The sequence below is a fragment of the Chelmon rostratus genome, chromosome 6 (assembly GCF_017976325.1).
Source record: "Chelmon rostratus isolate fCheRos1 chromosome 6, fCheRos1.pri, whole genome shotgun sequence".
NCBI lineage: Eukaryota > Metazoa > Chordata > Actinopteri > Chaetodontiformes > Chaetodontidae > Chelmon > Chelmon rostratus.
Window position 1 is genome coordinate 28,291,431 of NC_055663.1, and position 27,866 is coordinate 28,319,296.

The 27,866-nt window shown below is 44.4% G+C and overlaps 3 protein-coding genes across 5 annotated transcripts; 2 read left to right on the top strand and 1 right to left on the bottom strand.

Moving 5' to 3' along the window:
- Window positions 1-321: 321 nt before the first annotated feature.
- On the bottom strand, window positions 322-9,501 carry nedd1 (NEDD1 gamma-tubulin ring complex targeting factor). Of its 2 annotated transcripts, none has more exons than XM_041939289.1 (16): window positions 9,429-9,501; window positions 8,688-8,831; window positions 8,144-8,238; window positions 7,812-7,928; window positions 7,500-7,640; window positions 6,714-6,943; window positions 6,169-6,370; window positions 5,422-5,545; window positions 4,929-5,060; window positions 3,812-3,862; window positions 3,645-3,734; window positions 2,813-2,979; window positions 2,481-2,670; window positions 1,654-1,792; window positions 1,495-1,561; window positions 322-1,123 (listed from the first exon to the last, which is right to left on the bottom strand). In XM_041939289.1, exons 2-16 carry the CDS (start codon window positions 8,821-8,823, stop codon window positions 1,019-1,021), a joined length of 1,986 nt encoding a protein of 661 aa, XP_041795223.1. In that variant the 5' UTR covers window positions 8,824-8,831; window positions 9,429-9,501; the 3' UTR covers window positions 322-1,018. The 2 variants fall into 2 exon arrangements, with proteins under 2 accessions (XP_041795223.1, XP_041795224.1); XM_041939290.1 differs by having other exon boundaries at window positions 323-1,123; window positions 4,929-5,057.
- A 944-nt stretch (window positions 9,502-10,445) lies between these two features.
- On the top strand, window positions 10,446-13,274 carry pclaf (PCNA clamp associated factor). Its single transcript, XM_041938426.1, has 4 exons — window positions 10,446-10,574; window positions 11,560-11,646; window positions 11,762-11,942; window positions 13,096-13,274. The coding sequence occupies exons 1-4, from the start codon at window positions 10,529-10,531 to the stop codon at window positions 13,136-13,138; spliced, it is 357 nt and encodes a 118-aa protein (XP_041794360.1). The 5' UTR covers window positions 10,446-10,528; the 3' UTR covers window positions 13,139-13,274.
- Window positions 13,275-14,296: 1,022 nt separating this feature from the next.
- Window positions 14,297-27,514, top strand: LOC121607555 (L-fucose kinase). Of its 2 annotated transcripts, XM_041938423.1 has the most exons (23): window positions 14,297-14,637; window positions 15,183-15,334; window positions 15,765-15,815; window positions 15,923-16,048; window positions 16,433-16,505; window positions 16,705-16,802; window positions 16,934-17,014; window positions 17,828-17,947; window positions 18,287-18,458; window positions 19,067-19,173; window positions 19,263-19,364; window positions 20,365-20,538; window positions 20,747-20,820; window positions 21,409-21,764; window positions 23,068-23,302; window positions 23,401-23,567; window positions 23,961-24,188; window positions 24,290-24,433; window positions 24,782-24,901; window positions 25,027-25,214; window positions 25,744-25,843; window positions 26,297-26,520; window positions 27,016-27,514. In XM_041938423.1, exons 1-23 carry the CDS (start codon window positions 14,541-14,543, stop codon window positions 27,085-27,087), a joined length of 3,261 nt encoding a protein of 1,086 aa, XP_041794357.1. In that variant the 5' UTR covers window positions 14,297-14,540; the 3' UTR covers window positions 27,088-27,514. The 2 variants fall into 2 exon arrangements, with proteins under 2 accessions (XP_041794357.1, XP_041794358.1); XM_041938424.1 differs by having other exon boundaries at window positions 14,297-14,657; window positions 15,765-16,048.
- The last annotated feature ends 352 nt before the right edge of the window (window positions 27,515-27,866 follow it).

The window sequence follows — 27,866 nt, forward strand, 5'->3', positions numbered from 1 at the left end:
CTGAAACATGACTCATCATTAATAAGAAGTCCAGGATCTGAAACATGACTCAGCAGTAATAACATCTGCAGGATCTAAAACATGAAGCAGCAGTAATAACATCTGCAGGATCTAAAACATGAAGCAGCAGTAATAACATCTGCAGGATCTGAAACATGATGCAGCAGTAATGACATCTGCAGGATCTGAAACATGATGCAGCAGTAATGACATCTGCAGGATCTAAAACATGATGCAGCAGTAATAACATCTGCAGAATTTGAAACATGACGCAGCATCTCTTAGTTATTAGAGGTAGTAAAGCAGCAGCATTCATCCTGGCACTCTGGCTCTAAAAATAAGGCTGAGACTCACTCACTCACTCACAGTCTGAATGTCCTTGGAAATAACTTGGGCACTAACAATGAGTCATATGACAAAGTAAAAGCTGCAGCTGGAGTTGGGTACGTGAGGGTGGGGGTTACAAAGGTCACAGGTCAGCATCAGAACTATGTGAATTTCACAACAGGAGCTGTTTTATTTTCAATAAGGATCTTTTTTTATTCTTTAGACAAAATGTTTGTTATTAATAAAAACTTGATAGAGGCACACATGAAGCAGGCAGCTGCTTTAAGCTCACAGCTGCTGCTGATGATGTAAGAAAATGTCCGTCTCAAAGTGTAAACCACTGTCACCAACTTCCTCAGAGTGAAGTTTAACCAGTGTTCAACATCACACCAAGGGATGTCTGTATAAGTCTGACGGACGCAGCTGGACATTTCATGACACCATCTGATCATTCTTCCACTACACAACACGCAACCTCACTCACATCCGCAGTCGTCCTCGGCATCAGGAGCTGCTGGTGTTCTGAATGAAGAGACCAGAAAGCAGCTCTCCGTTGGTGCTCTTCAGTCGGCAGAAAGTTCTCCACAAGACTTTGACTCGCAGACGCACATTCAAACCATATCCCCAAACCATCTCTAAACTAAACATAACAATCTGGGAGGAGGCACTGCCTGAGAGGCTAAACTCGGGGTCAGTAGTTGGTCCTCAGCCTGCGGTTCTCCTCCTTCAGCCTCTCGATCTCCTCCACCAGAGACTCATTCACAGAGTATTTCTCGATCAGGCCGTGGATCTCATTCTGAAACACAACATGTCGGACGCAAGATGAAAACAAGTCGCTGGATTACACTGAACACTGTGATGAAAACGAAAGGCCAGAAACATCAGTGTGTTAACAGGCTTGTAAAAAAGTCCCGCGCTGATTACTGTCTGAAACCAGGTCACCAGGTTAATCTGGTTTCCTTCCCTCTGGGTTGATTTAACGTTAATTAAACAACAGCAATAACAGAAGAAATCCAGCCAATCACGACTGCGGTGAGCTGCATTTTGTTGCACTGATTCCAAAAAGTAAAAACCATCAGCATGAATGTGAGAGAAGTGAAAATGTGGAGAGAAACCAGGCAGCAGGAGGCACAGATGACAGAGGAACAGGTCTGCGATGGTTCTCACCAGCTGGATGTAAAACTGTCGGACCATCTCCACCTGCAGGTTGACGATGTCTCTGTGGCAGGTGTCCCTGCAGAGACGGAGGAGAAAAATCCACAGCGTTAGGGTCCTACATGTCTCCATCTTCAGTCCTCTCATATTTAAAGGAGGCCAGGGACGAACCTGAAGTCCTCCAGAGTTTCATGGATCATGTTCTGGATGAAGTGGATCTGCAGGGAGGTGAGAGGAGCAGCCGCCTGACCCACCACCTCTGCGATGTTCTGGGAGAGAGAGGAGGACACAGCTGCCGACAGAGCTGGACCTGAAGGTGCAAACAGGACTGTTAGAAACCAGAAACCACCAAACTCATTTCAGCTTTTCACAGCTTGTAACTGCCGACAGACACCAGAGCCACGACATGCTGTCTGAAAACCTTTTCATCAGGTTATTTGTTTCGATGCTTTGGTGCTCAAAGTGTTTTGTTTACTTTCTGCACAAAGCAGGTGAATCATGTCAGCATGAGAAGTTCAAGTACTCAAATTAACTAAAATAATGATACTGATGTTGTAATCAAACTAATCAAACTAATCGAACTATATTCTTCAAACAAAACAAAATTAATAACAGAAATTTAATCACAGAATATTACAAAAGAATGAAAAGCTCCAACAGTAACAGTTGTGGTTTGCATGTTACAGCTAAATGTAGCAGGCAGCAGTTCATCCTAGCAATAATTTTTATTTTTGAACTAAATATTCATTTGACCTTTTTATCTCAGAGCGGCCTTAAATTTAGCAAAGTAAATGTTCCTCAGCGTCGACACTGAGTCGTAAACGTGTATTTTATTCAGTGTGATTTTTTTTTCTTTGAGATTAAACTGTCTACTGCAGTGAAATGGGAAAAGTACAACCTGGAACCACACCTGTGAACGTTAAATTCTGAACAGTTTTGGATCGAATCCTGAGATTTCGTGCACCCCCAGTAACCACACACCACGTGCTTTACTCTACCTGCTGTGGTGGTGGGCGGAGCTCCCTGGACAGGTGAGTCGTAGCTGAGCTGAGCTTGAATACCATTGGCTCTCCTGAGGCTGGGTTCTGGAGTGAAGAAGGGTGGAGCCGGCTGGCTGTGATTGGTCTGGGATGACGTGGGCGGGGTCTGACCCTCACCCTCCGGGCTGGAGCTGCTGGCCTTGTCAGACTGTCGATCAAGACGAATATTACGTATCGTACTGAGTCATATTATGCTGCGTCACGCAATGCAACGCTCTGAAGCTACACTTTATATGTCATCATGCAGGTAGTTTAACTTCTAGACTTAGAGTAAGGTCAGAGGTCAGCACCTTTCTGGGGTCACATGGTTCAGCTGCTGCAGCAGGGATTGGCTCCTCCTCTTTGATTGGTGGAGGGGTCTGGAAGATGGACAGCGGGCTGTAGCATCGCCCAGCAGAGGCTACCAGAGGCATTCCCAGGGGAGTCTTACCATGTGAGCTGGCACCTGAATGAGAGTCTGAAGAGGCCAAAGATCTGTGAGTCTGTGTGTTCACATGCACTCCAGTACCTGGACCACAGTCAGATTTCTCCAGTACTCATCTTAAATGAGACCTGGGTGAGGTGATTAGAGAAATGCGGTTGTTCCTGGTAGATTTCTCCTGAAGAACACTGATTACTTCCTAGTCAGGTTTCTAATCAGCTGTTTGCTTGTGCAGAGTTGTGTGGATGAAAGGAGACATTATCACTAACAACACCTTCTTCTATTTCAAATGATTCCATCTGAAGTCCAACTGAAACTGAAACAAACACGAGGCTGCCTCAAGAACTCTAAATACATTTTTTATTCCACACATTCTTCAGCCTTGTCCAAACCTGGTGCCTGCATTACCCACAATACAACTAGACCACTGACAGTTGGCTGGGGCGTAGGTGTGTGTGTGTGTTATGCTAGTAGTGGCTAACGTAGCCTGTAGCAGAGCTGAGCAACAGCTACAGAGGTCTGCTGAGCTCACTTCTTTCTGACTCCTTCAGAAGACGTTAAAGCCTTTAAGCTACTTCTAAAACATATGCAGCAGAACTCCTGAAAACACACTGAGGTATAAAATCAGTGGAATGCCTTCCACTGGCACTTTAACACTGGTCTCCAACCAGTAGAAACCAGTAGAGTGAAGAAAGTCTGACCTTCTCTGACTGGGGAGAAGATGTCCAGACTGGCCCGACCTATGACCTGCGGACCTTCTCCTTCTCTGGACAGCATCTCCAAACTGGTAACTATGAAAACACAGGATCGACGTCAGTCCAGAACAAGCAGCATCGTTAAAACCAACTTCAAAGACTTCCTGTTGTACCATGTGTTCTTCCAAACGGCGTGTCTCCCGCGGTACCCTGGGTCCGAGAGTCTGGACAGACAAGGACAGAAAGAAGAGCTCACAAGTTGTTTAAGTGCTGACCTGTCACAGAACCCGACAACATGAAACGTTAAATCTATATCAGGAGTTTTCAAAGTGGAACCCCATAATGAATTAGCTGTTAGCAGTGAACTCATGGATGTTCAGATAGCTCTCACTGGATCACTGTGATTCTGAAGAAAACTTAGAAACGTGCAGATTCTTTAGGGAGTTCTGCAGTTCGAGGCAGCAGCTTTTTCCAGTGATTTCTAACCAGATTTATGGACTTTGACTCACAGTGGACAAATATATTGTGGGAAAGTCTCACTAAATGTAAAAATGTGTGCATCGTGTCTGCATGGATGAATGAAGGAGTACACGTTTTCTCCTCCGTGTATTTTAAAGCAGCTTCGTCTCCTCCATGAGCTCCAGCTACTGACCGTGTTGGTGAGCGCTCAAATCAGACGTCAAACCACAACAACACCTTCCTGTTGTTTTTACAGAGCCTGCATGCTCCTGACACTATCTTTGACTCAAGTTTATCCCTCTGACCTCCCCCTTCGACTCCCTCACAACCCTCCTGGGCTCGTGTCACCTCACAGTTGATCTAAAGTCATAGTTTTGCTGATTCTAGCCTGTAGTTTATATGGGAAACATTTATTACAGCTGCTTACATTTATATGACATTTAAGACATTTGGCCTCTTTTGCTGAATGGAAAAGGGACTGAAAACATGTTATATTTCTCTACATCTATCCCTTCAAGCTTTATTTAGCAATAACTCTTACTGATGTACAGGTGTACTCAGGAGCCTGTGACATCATCGATGGGTGAGGCAACAGAACACACTTCTGACCACAGCTGAGCCGCCTCGCCCTGCTGTTACATTAGTCTTTAACTACACTAAAAAGGCCTGGAAGTGAACGTAGGAGTGACAGCAGGTTTTTATTTAATGGTCTGAATTTAGGCTGTAGTGGGACTTTTCTTTTTGTGTTTTTCATACATCAATCTTTTAATGACCTGAGTGTCAGAAAGCACGGTGTTGCAGGGGCAGTGAAGGCAGCATCAGAGGTCTGACCTTCCCGAGCAGGAGAGAAGACGTCCAGACTGTTTCGTCCGATGCTACTGAACTTCTCCACCACAGGAAGCTGCTCCGTCCCCTGTTGGCCTTCAGTCTCCCGCGACATCACTTCTGCCCCAGCGCCCCCTGCTGGACAGAACACTGTGCTCACTGAGTCATAGTGGAGACAACATTACAGTTTACCATGCTGTAATTCAATTACTGTCATTATGAATTATTCTGATTATTTTTTGAGTGATCATTTGATCAATGAACAGTCAAACAGCAGTGAAAAAATCTTTAAATCTCTTGTTTGTGAGAACAGAATTCTAAAATCCAAAATGTTCAGTTTACAATAACATGAAACAGAGAAAAGTCATTTTAAAAGGTGGAATAATTTTTAACTGATTACCAAAACAGTTGCTGATTATTCAATAAATCAACCGTAAGCGTTCCAGGTCTAATGTAATGTAACGCGACACGTTCACAGCGACCAATGAGATGAACCGACCTGTGCTTGTCATCTGTCTATGGGGGGCGGGGCCTGTGCTGGGGGTGGGGTCTGGCTGGCTGCTTGACAGCTTGGTTGAGGATCTCTTAGTGCTGGCGATCTTGGTGGAGGCCAGTTTGCTGGCCTGAAGTGGGAGAGGGAGAGAAAGCAGAAATGAAGTGTCAGATGATGTAAACAGTATCTCGATGGATTTACTGACTTTAACTCTGAATTTAAGAGTGGCCAATAGAAAACCCTGGTGGAAATCTGGAGCTGGTCGAAGGGTAAATCTGACGTACTGCTCAACTTGGCTCATATAAACACAGGAACACAGTAAAGCCCCACTGATAGACGAAAGCAAAGAAATGTTTGATCTAATGAGGAAACAGTGTCTCTATGACACAGTTTGTCCACCAGAGGGTGCCGACATGTTGATTTTTATACTGTAAAACTTCCCACTCGTTACATCTTAGTTATTGCTCTTTAAGAACCACCTTTCAGGGACAAATTCAAAAAATCTTTTGTTATGACTTTATGTTAAAAATACCATATTGGCCACAATATAAGACGATATTTTTTATTGGATATGTTATGTTTGTAATAGTCAGAGTTGTTTAAATGCAGTATTTCCACAGAAGAATTGGTGCCAGTGTGTTGATAAGACCTCAGACTGTATCACAACACGAATACATTACATATTATAGTGCATATTAAAGAGCTGTCACCCTAATGTTTGCTGTGTGAGTGCTGTATTCGGCTCGCTGGCACCTTGTGTCTGCTGGTGTTGCTCTGGAAGTGCAGGCAGGTGACTGAGGTTTTATGTGCCACAGTGATCCTGGTGGGGGTGCTGGAGTTCCTCAGGTCATACTGATAGATCTTCCCCTGAGTGGATCCCACTACCAGACCAGTACCGTCCAGAGTGAAGTCTACAGAGGTCAGTGGACTGTCCACCCGGATGGACCTCAGGACACTGCAGACACACATGCACACATTATGCACCTCATATACTGAGCACACATTAGAAAATGAGAATCAAATTTGATTAATACGTTTTTCTGATGTGAAATTAATTCTGTGGCTTTTAACATACTCGTTTACAAAGAAAATGACAATACTAGCACAGATAGAAACTGCTGTACACAGGCCCATGTCTGTCCAACCATAAACGTTACTCTCACTGACTGCAGCACAGATGTGCTGAGTGCTCAGTAATATTATGTCAATACTGTAAAGCGGCCATGATGTATTGAAATAATTGTTGATTATAGCTGAGACGATTAGAATTTCAATGTTTTCTTGTATCTGTCAGTTACATCTTGCTGGACGTGTCGTAGCAGATGATCTTCTTGTCCAGGCCGACACTGACCACCAGCAGTTCACTGGCGGGGGAGAAGGCCAAGCCGGAGCCTGGGGCTTTGTGGGCGCTGTCAAACGCATGGATCTGCTTCTGGGTGTTGGAGTCCCACAGGACCACGGTGCCGCTGTCAGAAACGCTGCCCAGCAGGGAGCGCTTCAGCATGGACAGCCTCAGGTCGTGGATGGGCTGAAGATCAAACAGGGATTTCTGTTAGTCTTCATGGAAAACAGAAGATCGGTCTCAGGGATGCTTTTAAGAACTCGCAAATATCAGCTCGTGCTTCACTTAAAGACATTTGTTGAAATTCAGACTTTTAGCCCTCTGTCCTGCCAAAAGGTATCACCAAGTCCTGATAACAAAGCAGAGCTTTTTCCTGTGGAATAACAGGAATAAGTTTGATAATTGATTGATCGTTTAGGTTGTTAAACCAAACATTTCCTGTTCTGAGTTGCTCATTTTCTGCTTTTCTCTGTTTTATCTTTGAGTTTCAGACTGTTGGCCAGACCAAACATTTTGAAGACATCTCTTTTGGCTCTGACAGCCCTGAAAATCATGATCAATCAATAAATCTGGTGAAAAATGTGGTGGACAGTGTTGATACGATGGTGGGATGCCATAAATAAAAAAAGAGCAAAGAGCATAAAGCATATCAAAGCATAAGCAGTGCAGCAGTGTTGAGTCGGTACATTTCACAGGATTTTTGTCTCTAACAAACACTCGATGGGACAGCAGAACGCCTGACCTGGTTGCTGCCGTGGCCGAAGGCTTTGCTGGACAGGTTGGTGGTCAGACTGTGGAGGACCAGATCTCCACTGGTGGAACCAGAGGCGATGTAGCTGTCATTGGCGTTAAAGGACACACAGGTCACCTCCTCTTTATGGTCCTGAGAGACAGAGGGAAACTGAACACCTCAAACCTTCACAAGATCCTCAACAGTCCAGGCTGTGGAACCTCCTGACAACTCAGCAAGCAATATAAACACACTGAAACCTTTTCCTACAGTAGCTGCTTCAGTGATGTTTCCATTACTGACCTGTCCTGTGTGAGGTCTTACCTTGAGGGAGCGGTGCAGTCTTTTGGTCTTCAGGTCCCAGATGTGAACACAGTGATCTAGACCTCCGCTGACCAGAAACTGAGACGAGGAACTCAGACACACACGGGTTTGTTTTTTCTGAACGGATAATTAAAAAGAGCCGTCATCAGTGAGGGTGAGAACTAAACTACAGCTGGCTGACTGCAGGCAAAGGCAGACACGCTGCTGTCTTATGGGTTTATAAATCCTGGAAGCTCTGACTGGGATGTGTTCACAGTGAAGATGTCTACTCCAGTGATGACTGTTTCTCACTGTGTGAGCATAAAAACAACAACAAAGAGCTGTGTGCTCACCCCATCGGCCAGTTCCACCACTGGAACAGGTGTGGATTTGAGACTGGAAACCACCAGTTTGTCTCCACTGCTGCTGGCACTCACCAGGTACTGGTCTGAGAGAACTGGTCAAGGCAGGTTCAGCTTTCCTGAAAACTTCTTGGTCAACTATCATCGATTTACACACAGGCTTTATGAAACTTTTTTGTTATTAGACAAAAATAAATGACAAATACTCCCGACAGTGAAGTTTACACTGGCCTCACAGCTGGACTCCGGCCGTGCTGTGCACAGTCTGTATCGCGATGGACACACAAACTTCAGCACAAGTGACAAAAAATAATCCCAGACAGGAGAAACAATCAGAAATTATTTGGATAATTATTAAATTATTTGAGTCATTTTTTAAATTAAAATGTCAAACATTCACTATTCCAGCTTGAACGTATTCTGTTTACATGATAGTAAACTGAATATCTTTCGGTTTTTGACTGTTGGTCAGACAAAACAAAACCTATAGACAGGTCATTTAAACACGTGTCTGTCTGTCTGTCTATCAGGATACTGTTGGAGCTCCAGCAGGCCTGTGCAACAGGGTGGCTGATGCTATGTGGGTTAAACTGTTCCAGCGGTGCCATGGAAACTGCATCCCAGATCTTCACAGTGTCTCCTGTAGACACCAGGCGGGTCACCTCCTCCATGGCAACACCTGGAGACAAACACATGAAAAATGACAAACATTTGCTGTTTCAACTTTGTCAAAAGAGTTGTCACATTGGGCTCTCAGAAACTGTGATGCAGTATTTTACCCGTTAAACTGTAACCAGTAATTTTTACCAGTGTAAATACCTTTAAAACAGACGGCAATCAGTTTTATGGCACGACTGGGCTTTTGATGAACACCGTTAACAGTGATAAGTTAACGTTAGGTGACAGTGACGGATCAGCTGACACTCGGATATTTTTGGTAAAGGAAAAACTATCACGACTACAAGCTGGAAACACTTAAAACACCAACATCAAGCTAACTTGATCATGTTTCATTTAGGAACAGCAGTTGGTGAACTAGTGCGAGTTCAATTAGGTCGCTAACCGCTAGTCTAGCTAACCAACAGCAGATAAAGTTAGTTCGCCCAAGCTAACAGTTAATGTCAACGCTAGCTGCAACAGGAGACTGAATTAGTCATAGCAGCTCTTAAAGTTACCAAACAGCCATAAAGTCGGGTTAAACAACACGAAACAAGCAGTAACTTATCGGAAACGATTCAGATGTTTAAGGTTATTCTGTAAAACATATCATACTCACCCTGTAAAGTAACTTAATAACGGACAAGTTGCTAAAGCTGTTTTGTTTTGTGAGCCGTCTGCAGCTAATAAACCGCCACTACGGACAGCCAGGAGGGACAAAAAGATGACACCTTCGTGTTTTTTTTTAGCTGCTTCTTTACTGTAGAGCAGAACTTTGTCTTATAAATAAAGATGAATAACATGATATAAGAAGTAACATTAATTTCAGTTCACAATATTAAGTATATTGATTGAATGTCAATGCATTCTGTAATAAAGTTCCTTTGGCTTTATAAAGATGGAACTAATAACAGCTGAATCAGTGTTACCTGTATGTGAACTAAGCTGCTCCATGATAATACCTTAAAAAAAGACGTGGCAATATGGCTACACAAATTATTTATATAAAAACGAATGAAAACCAAAACAGTTACAGATCTAACACGGATTAAGATATATATTCAAGTATGTCAACACTTTCTACAAAGGTATTAACTCATTAACTCTTTTACTCTTTCGTTGTCAACAAAAGTTGCCTTTGTTCTTAATTAAAACTTTAATTTTACATGATGTTACTGTAAAAAATGTGAGTGAGTGCTGTAACACAATCAGATAAAACATGACTGTCTCGCAAATATAACCTGGAAACCCCAGTAACATCAGCTGTTTCTCCAGCACTTGTTTAATATCTGTCACCCTGCTACAAGTGATCTGGCTTCACTGTCCTGGCCTTGTGCTCGTTTAGATGCTTATCAGCGGTCTCTGTTACCACATGATACAGGTGTGCAGTGATTAATTCATTCGGAGAATTTTTAATAATATAAATCAGGGTACCGTTGTGCTATTTGGATTTCATGCGTTGAAGTGACGAGACATGAGAACTAGTGAAAACTTCTTACAATCAGGACATCTTCTGATTAGTAGAAGACTCGCTCTACCTCCAGAGGGCAACATTACGACATCTCGGCATCTTATCTACCAGAATAGGAGACGCAGAAGAAGAAAACTCCCGCCCCATCCGCTGTTCTTTTTAAACCAAGGCGGGACACCTCACTTCATTCACTTTGCTCTGTGTAGTTGCTGTTGAAACATCATTTGACATTGTAGGTCGCTACCAATATGGTGAGGACTAAAGCCGACAGTGTTCCCGGATCATACAGAAAAGGTATAGTAACAAAGTTCATACATTTATTACGAATTTACCATGAAATAGCTAATTTGTGCATGGGCATCACTATTTTGTTAAGTAGTCTGGCGGCCCGCAGCGCAGGGCCACACAAAGCGGGCAGAGAAAGATAAATGTTTCCCCCGGACAGCACTTTGACATAAATGATATCGACTTTTAATAACATAAACACTAGCATGTCAGGATAGCGGGCACACATCGCTTGTTAAATCCAGAACTACCGTCAGTCTCTCCAACAACAGCCTCCCGCCAACACGAAGGCTGAATCAGCTGCATTCTTGGTTCTTCGAGACAGCCGAAGAAATCATTTAAAGAAACACATTTAAGTCCTGCTGTTATCAAAAATCATACTTACAGTTTAGTAATATTATCCGGTCTGATGAGATGACATTATACTCAGTCTGTACTAGAAGTTGTGTCTTTCTCTCTGTAAACTGGCGCCAGTTTTGAGCGCCGCAGTGCGTCTTTGTGCGGACTTCGCACCAACGCCCCTTTAAAGAGTTATGTAATTTAAAACGTTATTGCTTATTGTCGAAGGCACATGTACGACAGGACGTGACGGACTATATAATTTTAACTGAAGTGATCCTCCGGTAAGTTCGGCTTTAATTGAGTTGCCGTTGAGTAATCAAAATTCATACAAATCTATCTTTTAATACTTGTTTCAGGTGTTATTGCGTTAAAATACCCATTATCAATATAAATTTTATAAGACATTGAATTCATGCAGACAGTGATGAACATTTTCGCACTGCAGCCTTTTTCTTTTTCAAACAAGCTTTCATAAAAACTCCTTAAACTCGCCCATCGTAACATTATATCTAAACTGTGCTGTGCATTTCTTTCACGCTTGCACAACTCACCGATAGGGACCAATAAAGTTTCATTACACTGGTTCTTATTGTCTGTCCGTTAAGACGTGAATTTCCTACGCATCCAGTCATGAGTGTGTTTGTGTTTGCAGCTGTTGCAGCCTCTGCACCCCGGAAGTCTCTGGGCTCCAGTTCAGCCAATTCCTCCGCCTCCTCCAGCAGCCAGTGTTCCACACCTGGTCAGTCTCAACCCGCCCTGACAACATCATCACACGCCACAGAATACACACAGTGCACAATATGATAGAGCTGACATTGAGGCTATGGATTTATTTTATGTTTTATTATTCACAGCAAAGAACAAATATGCTGGTGGTAACCCAGTGTGTCCCCGTCCCACGCCCACCTGGCAGAAGGGCATTGGAGACTTCTTCGGTGGTCCCCCGAGGAAGCCTGAGAAGGAGAACCAGAGGCCCCGGGAGGTAGAGGATGATGAAGAGGCAGGAGGCAGCGGCATGTCCAAGGCCAGCAGGAAGTATGTCAGCCTGCTTTATCATTAAGATTTAGAGTTGATGTTTTCAGGTGTTCCTCTGGTTGATCCTCCAACAAGCAGGTTTGTGTCAGGCTGCAGCTGGTGATTATTTCCTCTCTAAGTTCAGTCGTCAGCTGATTATTTTTGATTAACTGATTATCATTTGGTCTGTAAAGTGTTGGGGGACTAGCAAAAAAGACGGTCAGATTGTTTCTGTCCAACCAACAGACCAAAACCCAGAGACAAAGAAAAGCAAATAAATACTAGTAAATACTAATAGTAAATACTCTGACTCTGAATGTGGGATGTTTAAACTATTTAAGACTCTTCTTTATTGATACGTACTGGAGTTGTTGTGTTTTATTATTTCAAAACGAGCTTTTCCATATTATATTTCCATTTGAGGGAAGCTGAAGTAGCCGTCGGCTCGACAATCACCAGTGTGAGTGTTTCCACAGTGAACGTGGTCATCATCATTTTATTACAAACAAATGAGGGTCCAGCTAACCATTTTTATTCATTATTGGTTCATTTGCTGGTAATTTTCTCAACTAAACTTTCAAACCGTTGAAATGTAAAACAGCAGCGTCTTCAGTTTTCCGGTTTTGTCCGACCAACAGTCCAAATAACATTCAGTTTACTGTCATGTCAGATAAAACAGCAAACTCTCACATTTAACAATCTGAAAGTGGAGAATTCTTTCTATTGATTAATTGATGAGTTGTTGCAGCTCCAGAATAAAATCATAGTTTGTCTTTTATTGCGTCCGATCATCTTTATATTAAGCTGAAATGAGAGCTGTTGCAGCTGTAAACAATGCTGCGCTGGTTTGGATGTGGACTGAACCTGCAGGCTGCTCCGATCAGACAAACTGATGAAACCATTCAGACATTTTCCCAGTAACCCTGCTGGTATCTCACTGTGCACGTGGTTTGCCTGTTTTCTAGTTTGTGCAACTGTAGTTAGACAATAACGTAGATGTGAAAAGAGACCAGAAAGAACATTTCTGTGAAAAGGTTTCGTCAGAATTTATTGATTCGCTGCACCGGCCGATCTAAACTGAGCGTGTTCTTCAAAACCACTTACTTTCAGTCTGGGGACGGAAGCAGTGAAACCCTCCTTGTTTTTCTGACCTGATTCGTTTTGTCGTCTGCAGGTCCAGACCGCTGCCTGCTGAGGATGAGGAGGATGAAGAGTGAGGATGAGGAGTGTTGGACTGGTCCTCCTGTTTGCTGCCTCCAGACTCGCTTAGTGGCATTTTGATGTACATCTGTATATAATTTCTGATTAATTCACTTTGTATAGTTCATTAAACTTTTTTATGTTTTTAAGATGGAGAGTTTCAACTGTAATGTTTTAACGGCTTTTAGCTCTGCGTTTAAAAAATAATATAATGTGTGACGTTATATATAACGTATGCAACAGTGTAATATTTCCACTGTGTGAAAACCGTATCAAAGTATAACCATGTTACACTGACCCACGAAGGAATAAAAGCAGAAGGGTTTTTATGTGGGGGGGTAAACAAATGCTGTATTTTAATTCCAGGAACTAGCCTGTCCCAACGGACATGAAACTTCATATGAACTTTGCATATTTTAACAACACTAATATGGAAGAATTGAGCATCAGGGATAAACAAATGTACTCAGTATAACTTTCAGTCTTCATGCGGATGCCACGGTTATTTCCAGGACCCCATAATGGTTTCATTTATGACCAGAAAATGATTTAATATAACTTCCCAGCGTCCGAGTAGCACTCTCACCTTGTTTTATTTGACAGGAAAACCCCAACCTGTTTACCTGTGGACCATTCCAGACAGGTGTTTTTGGAGCTTTCCAGTCATTGGTTGCTCCTGTCCCAACTTGTTTGAAACGTGTTTTTGCATCAGATTCAGAATAAGCAGATACCAATGAAGCTGATGAGCTCAAACATCAAATATATTGACTTTGTGCTGTTTTCAGGTGAGTTTCTGTCACACAGCGTGAGTCAGTGAGGGTTGTAGTAACTGATGATAATGAAGAGTCATGTCTCAGTTCAGTCTCTCTTGTCCCACACAGACACAACAGACTCATCGGTCAGTGAAAACAATAAAATATTACAGTTAGAAGCTAAACCGCGCAGTAAGAAGCCGGAAGTAGAAACCTGCAGCAGGTGGAACTGTCCTGAGAGGATTCGTGCTCTTACTAAAGTCATGTCTGACAGCTTTCACAGAGACAAATCTACAGAATAAGATTTCATTAAAATAAGAGTAATTGTGTAAAGTCACGTGTGGCACCAAAGTTCGTTCACGCGCTACACAGGACGCAATGACCCCGCCTTCGTTTGTAGTTTCCTTGTACGTCATACGGAAGTGGATGCAAAGCGACTGAAGAAACGGCGGACACAAACAGGCGACTTCACCTGAGTGTAGTCTGAACGTTTCGTCGACGGGGGGTGAAGCTGTTCGGGGTCTCTGCTGACCTGCTCGGCTAACTCCGCCCTGCTGCCTCTGTGTGTCTTCTGTCGGAGCTGACCCATCTGGGTTTAGCAGCCTCGGCGCGTAGCTGCGGTGTTAGCGATGACCTCCGGAGCGGCTGTAGGACTGTGTGATCAGTGATGAGCCGTCAGAACATGCCCAGCAGCGGCGGGTTCAGGTGGACGGTGGTCGTCCTCACCTGCCAACACAAAGACAGCGTCTACTCCTTCCAGAGAGGTGACGAGCATCTGCTCCCTGTACGATCTTTGAGCGCTGTCCTCTGCAGTTATACCGACCGACCGGGGGGTGGCGCTGATGGACAGGAAGTTTTATTCAATGTATTTCTGTGTTAATCTGTCCTGGTTTGATATTCAGGAACCAAACCTAACTTAAAATTTACACGGAATGAATCATTTCAATTGTTCTAATGATTGTAATGAATTAATCTAAAAGTTTAGGAAAAAATAAGTAATGCCAAACCAGGACACACACAGTGGTGTAGTGTAATTTAGTGTATTTACTCAAGTACTGTAACTGAGTATTTCCATTATATAATAGCACAGTAACATTTTGAACGCAGGACTTTTATTCTGTACCCATCAATGAGTTCCTGGCTGCCAGAACATTCAGAACGTTTGTGGAACCATTTACAGAGATCATACCAGCCTCAAGGGGACGTGATGGAAAACCTCTATACAGCATAAAGAAGCACAGCACTTCTCACATTCTGTGTGTGTGTGTGTGTGTGTGTGTGTGTGTGTGTGTGTGTGTGTGTGTGTCAGAGCTGGAGTTAAGGCAGCAGCGTGGCTCTCTCTCTCAGGGTGCGTTGGTTTTGACAGTGCGGGACCGCCAGGAGCCGCTGGGCAGTGGAGGGGCGACGCTGAACGCTCTGCTGGTCGCTGCTGAACACCTGAGCAACAGAGCCGGACACACTGTGAGTTTTACTGATCATCAGACCGGCTGGCAACAGCAGGGCTGCAACTGACTATTATTGTCATCAATGCCTCATTAATCTTTGGTCTGAATACTTGGAGATGGTGAAAGACGCCCACAGCTCAAGGTGACATCATCATACGTCTCATGTAATTCGACCAGCCATCAAAGATCTTCAGTTTAATATCATCTTTGACAAAGAAAAGTATCAAATCTTCACATTTGAGAAGCTGAAAGCAGCAAATAAATACATTTTCTTAAAAAAATGACCAAAACAGTTACTTATAGAGTACAAGTGCCATAAAATGGAAGTACTGAGGTAAAGTATGAGGCCATGGAAACTGCACTTGAGTACAGAACTGCAGTAAATGTACAAAGTCTTACTCCATCACGACTGTAGGGTTAATTCTTGAAGTGTTGTTTGTCCTCAGGTGGTGACAGCTGACGTCCTCGATGATGCTCACATCCTCATCCTCCACACGGTGAGTCCAGCAGCACGTTAGTCTCACACGCGTGTCCACGCTTTGTCTTTGCGTCTGCGGTTGCTGTTTTTCGTCTTCAGTCCTGCAGACGTTCTCTCCTCCTGCAGGGCCGAGATTTCCCCTGGAGCTCCTGCAGCAGAGCCTTCTGCTGGCTGCCAGCGGAGAAACCCGACCAGAGAGTCCAGGCTCCAGTCTGCTGTCTGGACCTGCTGCTGGACTGCCTCAGTCACCAGGTCTGCAGGTGCACCTGTACAGCAGCTCTGACTCACATTTACCTTTACAAAGACAATGATGTTCAGTTTGTTCCAGAGAGGCGACTTTAGTGGCCACTTTATTAGGCACAGCTGCTTGTTAATGCAAAAATCTAATGCTGAGTGTTTCGTACATGCTGTCTCTACTGTTACCTGTCACAGGTGTGATGTGATGAATGTGTGTGTGATTGAAGCTCGTGTGTGACTGACCCTGATGAGCGCCAACACGTTTCTTGTTTTTAATCGTTCAGCTGCAGTAAAATTAATAAAAGCTTACGACTTTGTGTACTTGGATGCAGCCGGCTGCCTTGTTTTTGGTGTTTTTGCTGACGTCCATGAAACAGATGTTTGTTTTCTCTGACCCAGATTTGTCCCGGTTCTCCTCCTGGTGTCTGGGTCTGCAGCACTGACATGATCCTCAGCATCCCTCCTGACTTCGGTTAGTGTGCCATCAGCTGTCATCTGCTGAGGAGTACTACTCTGTGTACTGTATGTACTGCATGTATGCATACATGAGAGAGTATTTTAAATTGTCTCTATATACTGTGGTAATTGAAAATACTTTAATTACCTGATTGGTGAGTCTGTTTATTCATAATGTGTGTATGTGTGTGTGTGTGTGTGTGTGTGTGTGTCAGCTTTGTCCTGGGAGGGTTTCTCTGGTGTTCGGGTGTTGGCGTTACCAGGTGACGTCTCCTACGCAGCCAATCACGGAGTCTACCTGTGTGACCGACAGGTGCTCACTTTGTAGTTTTTTTCCTCAGTGTAGCATTTTGAATGATGTTTTATTCGTTTCGTTTCTGTGACAGACGGATCGTATTATTGAATCTGGAGCGGGACTGAGGGTGTGTTTGTTTTGTCTCTCAGGGTCAGGTCAGGGACATCATCTACAGGGGAACAAAGGAGCAGATTGAACAAGCAGTGATGCTTGATGGGAAAGTGCTGCTGGTGCGTCCTTCTTTCTGTCTAAGTAGAAAATCAAACAGCTTTGAACTTCCTGTTCGACCTGTTTTCTTCTGCTGATGTTTGTTTCAGTCACAATCACCTGTGAGCACTGTTTGTCTCTTCGCTGTCAAAACTCACTCAATGAATGTGAAACTGTCTGCATGGCTGAATCCCACCGGGGGAACAACAGCCTGTTAGTCTTCATCATTTCATTCTTGTTTTGGTGGAAAAGCCTCTGAAACTGCCATAAAAACATCTGATAGTCACCAAACTGCAGAATTAATGTTTGATGTTGAATCTGATGTTTGATAAATGTTCAGAATCATCATACTCCAGACCTGCTGACACCTGTCTGTCTGTCCCTCTGTCTCCGTCTCTCTCTACTTCTCTTTTTGCCTTTCTTTTTCTGTCCGTCTGTCTCTGTCCCTCTGTCTGTCTCTCTGTCCCTCTGTCTGTCTGTCTCTCTGTCTGTCCCTCTGTCTGTCTCTGTCCCTCTATCTGTCCCTCTGTCTGTCTGTCTCTCTGTCTGTCCGTCTGTCTCTGTCCCTCTGTCTGTCCGCCTGTCTCTCTGTCTGTCCCTCTGTCTGTCTGTCTCTGTCTCTCTGTCTGTCCCTCTGTCTGTCTGTCGCTGTCTCTGTGTCTGTCTGTCTCTGTGTCTGTCCCTCTGTCTGTCCCTCTGTCTGCCTGTCTCTCTGTCTGTCCGACTCTGTCTGTCTCTCTGTCTGCCTGACTCTCTGTCTGTCTGTCTGTCTGTCCTTCTCTCCCTTTGTTTCTGTCTGTCTGTCTGTCTGTCCCTCTGTCTGTCCCTCTGTGCAGGTCTCAGGTCCAGTCTTCTTCAGCAGGTCTGTATCTGAGAAGCTGCTGCAGACTCACGTCACTCCTCCTCTGGATGGCTGCACCTACCTGGGCCTGGACTCTGGAGCTCCGCCCCTCCAGGTATATGTAGGAAGAAGCAGTGTCAGTTGTGAAAGTACATTTACTCAACCACTGTACTTTACTACAGTTTTGAAGTATTTGTACTTAATTTGAGTGTTTTAATTTCGAAGTCATCATGCAGTAAAAGCTCATTAGTTACAGTTCACTTGGCTTGACTTTGATGTTTCCGTTGTTTTTGAATGTGTCGGGATTTGTCTGATTTAAAATCATGATTTCAGTCACGTAGCAGAAATGTAGCGATAAACTGTTGTTGGCTGATTTCCGGTCGGACAGCTGATCTGAAAGCAGCTCTGTCTTCTGTCGTCTTTCTTTCATCCCTTCGTCTTCGTCGTTCATCAGATCTCTTTGTTCCTGGACGTATTGAAGTGTCTCTGCTCAGATCTGACTCAGGATCAGTTTGTGAGCGAGGACAGAGCCGGCTGTAGTTCTGCTGTCGGACCACAGGGGGCGACGGTGAGGAGCGGCAGGACGGAGCTGTGGAGGATCCTGAGAGGGACGCCGCTCAGACTGGGTGGGTGTCTCTGGCTGCCCCGTCTCTCTTTAAACCTTTCTGACTCGTCTGTTGCGATCCGGCACGTTTCTGATGCTGCACCGACACATCGCCCCCTTGTGGACACAGCAGTCCATCTTTTCTTCATCACCCCAAAAACAAATGATTTTCTCTTTTTATATGCTAATTTTCTTTATTTTTAAAATGATTAAACAAATAATCCCGATCAGTCTGTTGGTTGCACACAGTTTCTTGCCAACATTTTGGTCCTGAAGCCTTCATCAGGAGTTTTTCTGTGTTGTTAATTACTGACGATGAGCTCGACTCTGAGCAGAAAACCTGATGTTTAATCGGAGGATTCAGCTTTAAATTAGGAGAAAAGTTTCCCACAAACAGCAGATTTAAGTAGCTGAATGAAGCTCCAGCTTCAGCCCACAGCAGCAGCTCACTGATTGGACGTTTGTGGCCTCAGCGCTCTCTCTTATTTTAACGTTTGTGATTTTGGTTCTCATACTTTTGGACTTTTACTTAAAAAACACTTTGAATGCAGTTCTTTGACCTGTACTGTGTAAGTATGTGTACACTGTTCTATTACTACCTGTGTACTCATCTGTACTTTACTCTGACAGTGTACGTCCCCGGCGGTCGCTATGACTACCTGACTCTTTCTGGAAAGCAGCATGTCGAGCGACTGAGCTGCGATTGGACAGACAGAAACGCACTGTCACACATCCAGGTGACACTTCCTGTTTCTCAGCATGCGGCGCCATTAAAACGTCTCACTGCAGCGTTGCTAACGCCACCTGACTTCCTGTTTGCCTTCAGAGAGAGAGCGGGCTGGCTGAAGGAGGCCGAGTGATCAACAGTGTCCTGGAGGGAGATGTTACCGTGGCAACTGGAGCGGTGGTGCAACACTGCCACCTACAGGTCAGGACTTTTCCTGCTGCTGTTCAACTTCAACATTTTATACAGTGGTTGGAAGTACATTTGCTCAGGTGCTGTACTAAAGCACAGATTTGAGGATACTTTAAGGGCTATTCTGGTATTTTCCTACTAGTGTTCCGTCCTATTCTAAATGTCTGGAAATATCGAAACGATGTCTACAAAAATAGAACTTTGTGTTAACGAGTAAGATCCTTTTTCTTTAACCAGCTATTACATCGCACCGTTCAGAGCCACCAGACTCCATTCACAGAAACAGTCATTTTACCTCACAGAACACTGGAGCTGCAGGTCCACTGCTGCCTCCGTTGTCTGTGTTATTGTAGGACTTTGGTGTTACACGTTTGTTCGGATCCAAACTAAATAATACTATATTACTATTAATCAATTATGTGACTGACAAAATGAATGATCACCTCTTGATCTATTTCAATGATTTTTGCTGTAAAATCATTTGATGTTTGAGCTTCAGATGTTTGATTTGCTGCTTTTCCTCTGAATGATCTGAATGTGTTTGTAATAATGTGGAGCTTTGGACTGAACAAACACTGTGAAGGCGTCACTTTGGCCTCATCGTCACCACATTTCTCACTATTTTCACAATGTTTCCAAACCGAACGATCGATCGATTAATGGAGGAAATAATCAGCAGATTGATCCAGAATGAAAAGAATCATTAGTTAAAATGAAGCTCAACCAGCACCAACAGTAAAATCCTGCTTTGACATGAACGACTGAGTCACAGTAATCTGATGAGATCAGATAGAACAGAACAGTCACAGGGACGTTTTACTGCACTCAGTACTTTAACTTTAATACTTCAAGTACCCTCCATTTTCCAGGGTATACTTACATACAGTACTTGTACTTCTAGCAGAGTATTTTATCGTGTAGTATTAATAGTTTTTCTGAAGTAAAGGATTGTAATACTTCCTCTAGCCCTGCCTTCATTCACCCTTGTTGTGACCTTTGACCTCTCTGTCAGGGTCCTGTGGAAGTCCCTTCAGGTTGTTTACTGTCGGGTCTCGAGTTGATGACATCACAGTGTATCAGGCAGCTGTCGCTGGCCAATGACATCATCATCCAGGGACATCGCATCGAGCTGGGAGAACTGAAGCTGAGCGTGTACACAGTGACGGGAACGCAGGACGACCTGGAGGTAAAAACAAGCTTTCAGACTCGTCTCATGATCTTCATCTGCTCAGTGCAGAAAGCAGCCAAAATAAAGGTTTAGGATCAAAGCGACAGATACACAAAAGAAATTAGTGTTCAGATAAACAATCTCCAAAGTGAATTATTGGACTATTCTGACCATTAAATTGAAAAATATTAAACTCATCGGCACGTCTCCTCCTCCTCCTCCTCAGGTCTCCTCCAATGACAGCAGCGCCTCCTTCCTCAACCAGAAGTGGAGTGTCTTCTACAGCAGAACAGGAATCCAGTAGGACCCCGCTCATCACCTGACCTTTGACCTTTACACATGAATCTAGATTTGAACTTGTAGCTGTTTGTCCACACTGTAAAAAATGGCAGTCGTCACGTTGTCTTATTTCCTCTTAACGAGCCAAACTGATCCTTTAATGAACTCGTCAAATATTTTTTACAGTTAATACAGTTAAGAAAATTAATATTTGAGGATGAGGAAAAAAGTACTTTTAAAAATATTTTTATCAGATTTATATCAAGAATGTTTTAAAACTTTTTTAATTATAAGAGAATCCTCTCCTCTCCTCACTTCCTCCTGCTCTCCTCTCTTCTCCTCTTCTCTCTTCTCCTCTATCTCTCCTTCCACCTCTCCTCTCCTCTATCTCTCCTTCCTCCTCTCCTCTGCTCTCCTCTCCTCAATCTCTCCTCTCCTTGCTTCCTCCTGCTCTCCTCTTCTCTCCTCTTCTCTTCTCTCCTCTCCTCTCTTCTCCTCTCCTCTCCTCTCCTCTCCTCTCTTCCTCCTGCTCTCCTCTCTTCTCTTCTCCTCTCCTCTTCTCTCTTCTCCTCTCCTCACCTCTATCTCTCCTTCCTCCTCTCCTCTCAGGCCGGAGGAATTGTGGGTCAGAGGAGAACAGCGCTCCCTCCTGGAGGCTCGTCTCTTCCCGGTTCTCCACCCCAGAGGAGGTGCTGTGGGTCTACAGGGAGGGGTCAGCTGGCTGCTGGGAGGGGGGGGCTGTCCGAAGAGGTGGAGGGAGGCATGGAGGCTCTCTCTGAAAGAGGTGATGTCACTCACCCACCAGGAGGCGGAGCTGCAGTGGAGGGAGGAGTTACTGTTCCTGGCGGGGAGGAGGAGGGTGATTGATGCGTTGAGGAGCCGCACAGACGTCTGCCTGCTGCCGGGCTTCAGGGCCGCGGTGCTGGGAGGCCAGCAGGAGGCGCTGCTGGAGACACTCGACAGCAGTGAGTCATGACCACAGTTACCTGCAGTGATGGAGGAAGTACTCAGATCTCTAACTGAAGTAGAAGTAATACTACCACAGTGTAGAAATACTCTGTTACCTGGAAAAGTCCTGCGTCCAGATTTCTTATTAGTGACACAAAGTAGCTCAAGTATCAAAAACAGTGAGAGTCTGTGTCAGTGTGTCTGACGCAGACAGTAGAAGATATCTAACAGACAGGAACACTTGTCAGTGCTGCCCTCTGGTGGTGTGGAGTATTGATGACTCCTGTAAGAAACAAATGTTACTTTCCCTGGTAACTAATTACTTTTATATTCAGTAATTTTGAATGTAATTGAGTTGCTAACTAAGTAACTAGCTGCTGTAACTAATTACTGATTTTTAGTAACTTGCACAACACTGATCAACGGTAAAAGTACTCATCAGGCAGCAGAATGGTGCTATATAATGCTACCATGTCCTAAACTATATTATCTGATTATTATCATCATTATGTATTATTATTACTTACTGGCAGCAAGTAACTAAAGCTGTCAGATAAATGTAGTGGAGTATTAGTATAAAATTGTAAAAATGGATTGTTTTTAAGTATACTACTTGAGTAAATGCACTTAGTCACTTTTCTCCACTGGAAGTTTAAACTATGACCACACAGTAAGTTATACTTGTGTAATGTGCTCGTGATGAAGGAGCTGTAGCTTCTCTTTTCCTTAATTATCAACCTCATTACTGGAGAACAGAATGAGCAGATTAATTGATCATGAGAGTTTAAGGCCTGAATATGCATATGGTGGCAAATGATATGGTAGCATGCGGTATGTAGCGTATGGTAGCATGTAGTATAGTTGCATATGGTAGCATGCGGTATGTAGCGTATGGTAGCATATAATATGGTAGCATGCGGTATGGTAGCATATGATAGCATATAATATGGTAGCATATGGTAGCATGTGGTGTGGTAGCGTATCATAGCATGTAGTATGGTAGCATGCGGTATGTAGCGTATGGTAGGATATAATATGGTAGCATGTGGTATACTTACATACATCTTTTCCCACTGAGGAAGATCATGTGATCTTGCTAAAAGCTCCTGAAAAGGTCCCAAAGTCAGGCATGAACTCTTAATGTCTACTTTACTTTATATCTTAATATCTGAACATTTTCAAATAACGTCCAACAATAAAACGTGGAGCTTACACGGCTGAGCTTCACCTGCTGAATGTTGTGATGAGACTCTTTTTTTAAATTAATGCATTAACTTCCTGTTTATTTTTCTAACTTCCTGTTTCTTGTCTTTTTTTCAGTTGCAGCAGGAAGCAGCAAACAGGGGGAGGAGTCAGGTGCAGAGCTGGGCGTGGCCGCTCGCTGTCTCTCCTGTATTGCTGATGTGTTGGTGTGCATGGCGGGGGGGAGGGGAGGCCTGAGGAGCGGGCCAGCCGCTAATGAGGCCTGGAGCCCAGCCTACTCCCTGTTGGAGGAGGGTAACCTGAGGGGCGGAGTCCACGCCCTGGCTATGCAGAGAGAGCACTGGCTCAGCAGGTGAGCGTCGCCCTCACCTGCCGAGCCAGTGCTCTCTCTTTCCTGTCAGTATTGTCATGCAGTTTGGTGGATGATGACTCCTGACTGCCCCCCTGCAGACCGGACCTGCTGGTTCGGGCGGCACGGCACTACGAGGGCGCCGGCCAGGTGCTTCTACGACGAGCTGTGATGTCATCGCAGAGGTTCATCTCCATTGGCCGAGGTGAGGTCCCGCCACTTGAGGAGTGGCAGGAAGTGGAGTGTCCAGCCAGACTGGACCTGGCAGGTGAGTCGAATAAAAATCAGTGGTGAAAGTAACTAATTACTTTGACTTAAGTACAATTTAAAAGTACTTTTTCTTCACTCGAGTATTTCCATTTTAAAGAAATCATCATTAAACAGTTTCTGTGTGTAAAATTGAATCAGATCAAACAGCAGCATCAGTGTTTCCAACAGGTAGAACTGATTTGATTTGTTCAACCAGAAATATATTTTCCATGTTGGTAAATCTGTGTGGAAAATCAGTGAAAGGTGTAACAGCTGTCAGGTAACAGCTCTTCATCGCCCCTTTAAGGTGACTTGCAGTTGAATTTTAGGTGACTGTTGATCCTCCCTCTGACTCATTAATATTTACCTGCCTGTTGAAAACACAGTGAACAGCAGCTTCTCTGTGTTTCAGGCGGCTGGAGCGACACTCCGCCCATCGCCTTTGAGCACGGCGGCTCTGTGACCAATGTTGCCGTAAAGGTTGATGGGAAGCGTCCTATTGGAGCCAGGGCGCGTCGCATCAGAGAGCCCCACCTCCTGCTGGTCAGTTACACTGGTGGGCGGGACAGTGGGGTTTCCACGGAGACGGTGTGTGACAGCCTGGATCACCTGAGGGACTACTGTCAGCCTCATGCACCTGGTGGGAGACTGTCCATTAGTTAAACACAGGAAACAGGATCAGTGAGTGTCCTGTATGTTCATCTGTGTGTGTGTGTGTGTGTGTGTGTGTGTGTGTTACAGGAGCCCTGCTGAAGGCGGTGTGTGTGTGCAGTGGTCTGGTGTCTCTCTCTTCCCAGCATCCTCTGGGGGATCAGCTGATGCAGCGGTGGGGAGGAGGGGTGGAGCTCCACAGCTGGTCGGTGCTGCCAACTGGATCTGGACTGGGTGAGACACAACATGAAGATAAGATAAGATAAGATAAGATAATCCTTTATTGATCCCCAGCATTGGTTGTGGCAGCAGCACATTGACAACATGATAAGTAAAAAAAAAACTACAAACTGTACTGCAGTAAAAATTAAAATGTCAACCACAAATCTGGTACTTAAAGCATATTTTACTTTTACTTAAGTAGCCTTTACAATGCAGGCATTTAACTTGAAACAGAGTATTTTTACAGTGTGGTACTAGTATTTGTAGTTAGTACTTGTTACCTGAGTAAAGTACCTGAATACTTCTCCAGTGCTGGCAGGTTGTCAAGAGGTCTGAGATTGATCAGGTCTCGTACTACAGGTACCAGCAGTATCCTGGCGGGGGCGCTGTTGGCTGCGGTCTATCGGTGTACCGGTCGAACCTACAACACAGACTCGCTGATCCACGCCGTCCTCTACCTAGAACAGATCCTCACCACAGGTACTTCTTCAGCTGAGGGTTGTTTTCTTCTGATTTTCTGTCACTTCCTGTTTGGAGTCAAGTATCAGACATGTAAACTGCTGCCTCTCTCTGATTGGCCTGAACTTCCTCTTCTTCTCGTCCAGGTGGAGGCTGGCAAGACCAGGTGGGAGGTCTGGTGGGCGGAGTCAAGGTTGGTCGTTCCAGAGCGTCTCTGCCGCTGCAGGTAGAGGTGGAACGTCTCAGTCCTCCAGAGGACTTCCTGCTTTCTCTGGAGCAGCACCTCCTGCTGGTGTACACCGGCAAAACACGGCTGGCTCGCAACCTGCTGCAGGTCCGTCCGTCCGTCTGTCTGTCTGTCTGTCTGTCTGTCTGTCTGTCTGTCTGTCTGTCTATTGTCTGTAGTCTGTCTCTCTGTCTGCTCTCTGTCTGTCTCGCTATCTTTCTGTCTGCTGTCTCTCTGTCTGTTGTCTGTCTCTCTGTCTGTCTGTCTGTCTGCTGTCTCTCTGTCTGCTGTCTGTCTCTCTGTCTTCTGTCTGTCTTGATTCTGAAAGGATTTGTTTAAATGTGGTTTAAACCTTTAATGATCTTTTCAAAGGAAAAAGTCATATAAATGTTTTTTCTGTCCATTTTCAGAATATTTATTTTCTACTTAAACAACACAAAAATGTTTCTGTCACTGCACCTCTTGATGGAGGATGATGATGATGATGATGATGATGATGGTGGTGGTGATGATTATGATGATGATGGCGATGCTGATGATGGTGATGATGCTGCTGCTGGTGATGGTGATGATGATGATGATGATGATGACGTGATGATGATGATGATGATGATGATGCTGATGGTCTTGTCTGTAGGATGTGGTTCGTAGCTGGTACAGCCGTCTGCCCTCCATGGTCCAGAACGCCCAGCAGCTGGTGGCCAACTCTGAGGACTGTGCCAGAGCCTGTTCAGAGGGTGAGACTCTTCATCACAACAAGGTTTATTTAGAACAACCAGTCAGTCAGAGGTGGAGGAAGACCTCACATCCTTTACTGAAGGAAAAGTACTAATACTAAGTACAATTGATTAATAAACTGATCATTTCAGCTCATATTTTAAAAACTCTTCATATGTTTGTGTGTAAAATCTTCTTTTGTAAAGTAACTAGTAACTAAAGCTTTCAGATAAATGTAATAGAGTAAAAGTAGAAAGTAGCATAAAAGGGAAATTGTCATCTAAGATAATCATTAGTACCTCAACCAGGTAAAGGAAAAATCCACGCTGGATCTTCTTACACCTCAAACTGACTCTGCTATTTCATATCCTACATTTCCCAGAATGCCTTTTTCCAAACCCGCAGACAGCGATCACAAACATGTAGTTTTCAGTCAGAGGTGGTGAAAAGGTAAAAAACGTGTCCTCCTCCAGGATCTCTGTTCAGACTGGGTCTGTCTCTGGACCGCTCGTGGCAGCATAAGAAGCTGATGGCGCCCGGTTGTGAGCCGGCCTCAGTGAGGGCCATGATGGAGGCCCTGAGGCCGCTGGTCCTGGGTCAGAGCCTGGCCGGGGCCGGAGGCGGTGGCTTCCTCTACCTGCTGACCCGGGAGCCTCGACAGCGACCGGCAGTGCTGCAGGTCCTCAACGACACACCAGTAAGCAACAAGGGATCAGTAAATCCACCTGCCTGTGCTCAGGTCTGGTATCAAACCACAGCTGGCTCACAGCTGGAGCCTTTATTCACAGTCTTTACAGAGTAGATACAGTCTGAGAAATACAACACAAACCGCTGCGTTCAAGGCAAACAGGCAAGATGGATGATAAACTAATAAACTGGAGAATAAACAAGCATGAGTATGAACCAGACGTCTAAAGCAGATAAACTGTCCAACTGAATGTAGGATTTACATCTAAACATGAAACTCTTCAGTTAAAAGTGTAAAAATTATAAACTTAATACTGAAAAATATAAAACAAGAAGAACAAAAAGAAAACTCCTCACGCAGACGTCAGACATCAGATCTAAAAGTGTTAAAGAACAGCTTTCACTAATCTGCTGCACGGCAACTGCTCAGTGCTGATGATCTGCTTTGTTACCGCGGAGATAATTAAGTAATTAGTTACCATGGTGATAATTGTTTTTCTTTCAGGGTCTTGGAGACTTCAGTGTTCACTCAGTGGAGCTGGACATGGACGGGATTACAGTCCTACCACCATCCTGAGGACACACACACACACACACAGAGGACATGATGCGTTCCCTCCCTCAGCCTCTCACTGTGAGTCTACAGCAGCTGTTCTCTCAGTGGATCTCAGAGCGCCATCTAGTGGAGGAAATGAATAAAAACAACAAATGAAAATGCATAATTACTGTTTGCGCAGCAGGTTGACTGTGGTGACATCCTGCCAGCTGTATGTCGTGTTTTTCTCTGTTCTGGGTGGAGGATGGTGGATGGAGGCCTTAATTTCTATAAAAAACATAAATGTTCTTCAGAGCAGGTGTGCTAACATGAATGTGAAGGAGTCTGTATGGAGTTTGTATTTAATGAGACTATTTTTAATCATGAAGCTGTGAGATTTGTCTCATCATTGAGTTGAACTGTGTTCACTTCATAAACTGACAGAATAAATTCTCAGGACAGAACAGGAGCTTGTTGTTTGAGGTGTTTTTCGGGGTCTGCAGATCACAGGATGAGTCGTGGTGATGATGGAGACGCCACAAGATCCAGTTTTTACTGAGAATCCACTGTTCAAATAAATCTGTTCAGCCACACCAGGAACAAAAGACAAAACTCAAAACACACACACGCACACACACATGTACAGTCGCTCGCACACACACACGCTCATCACTGTTCTCAGACAGCAGCGTTGTTACGGCGACACATCAGAGGTGGAGAAACAGGATCCTGGACTGCTCTCTGGACACCACTGAGGACATAGGCGAGAGGAGGACCTTATCCATCATGGACAACCCCTCCCACCTCCTGCATGACACAGC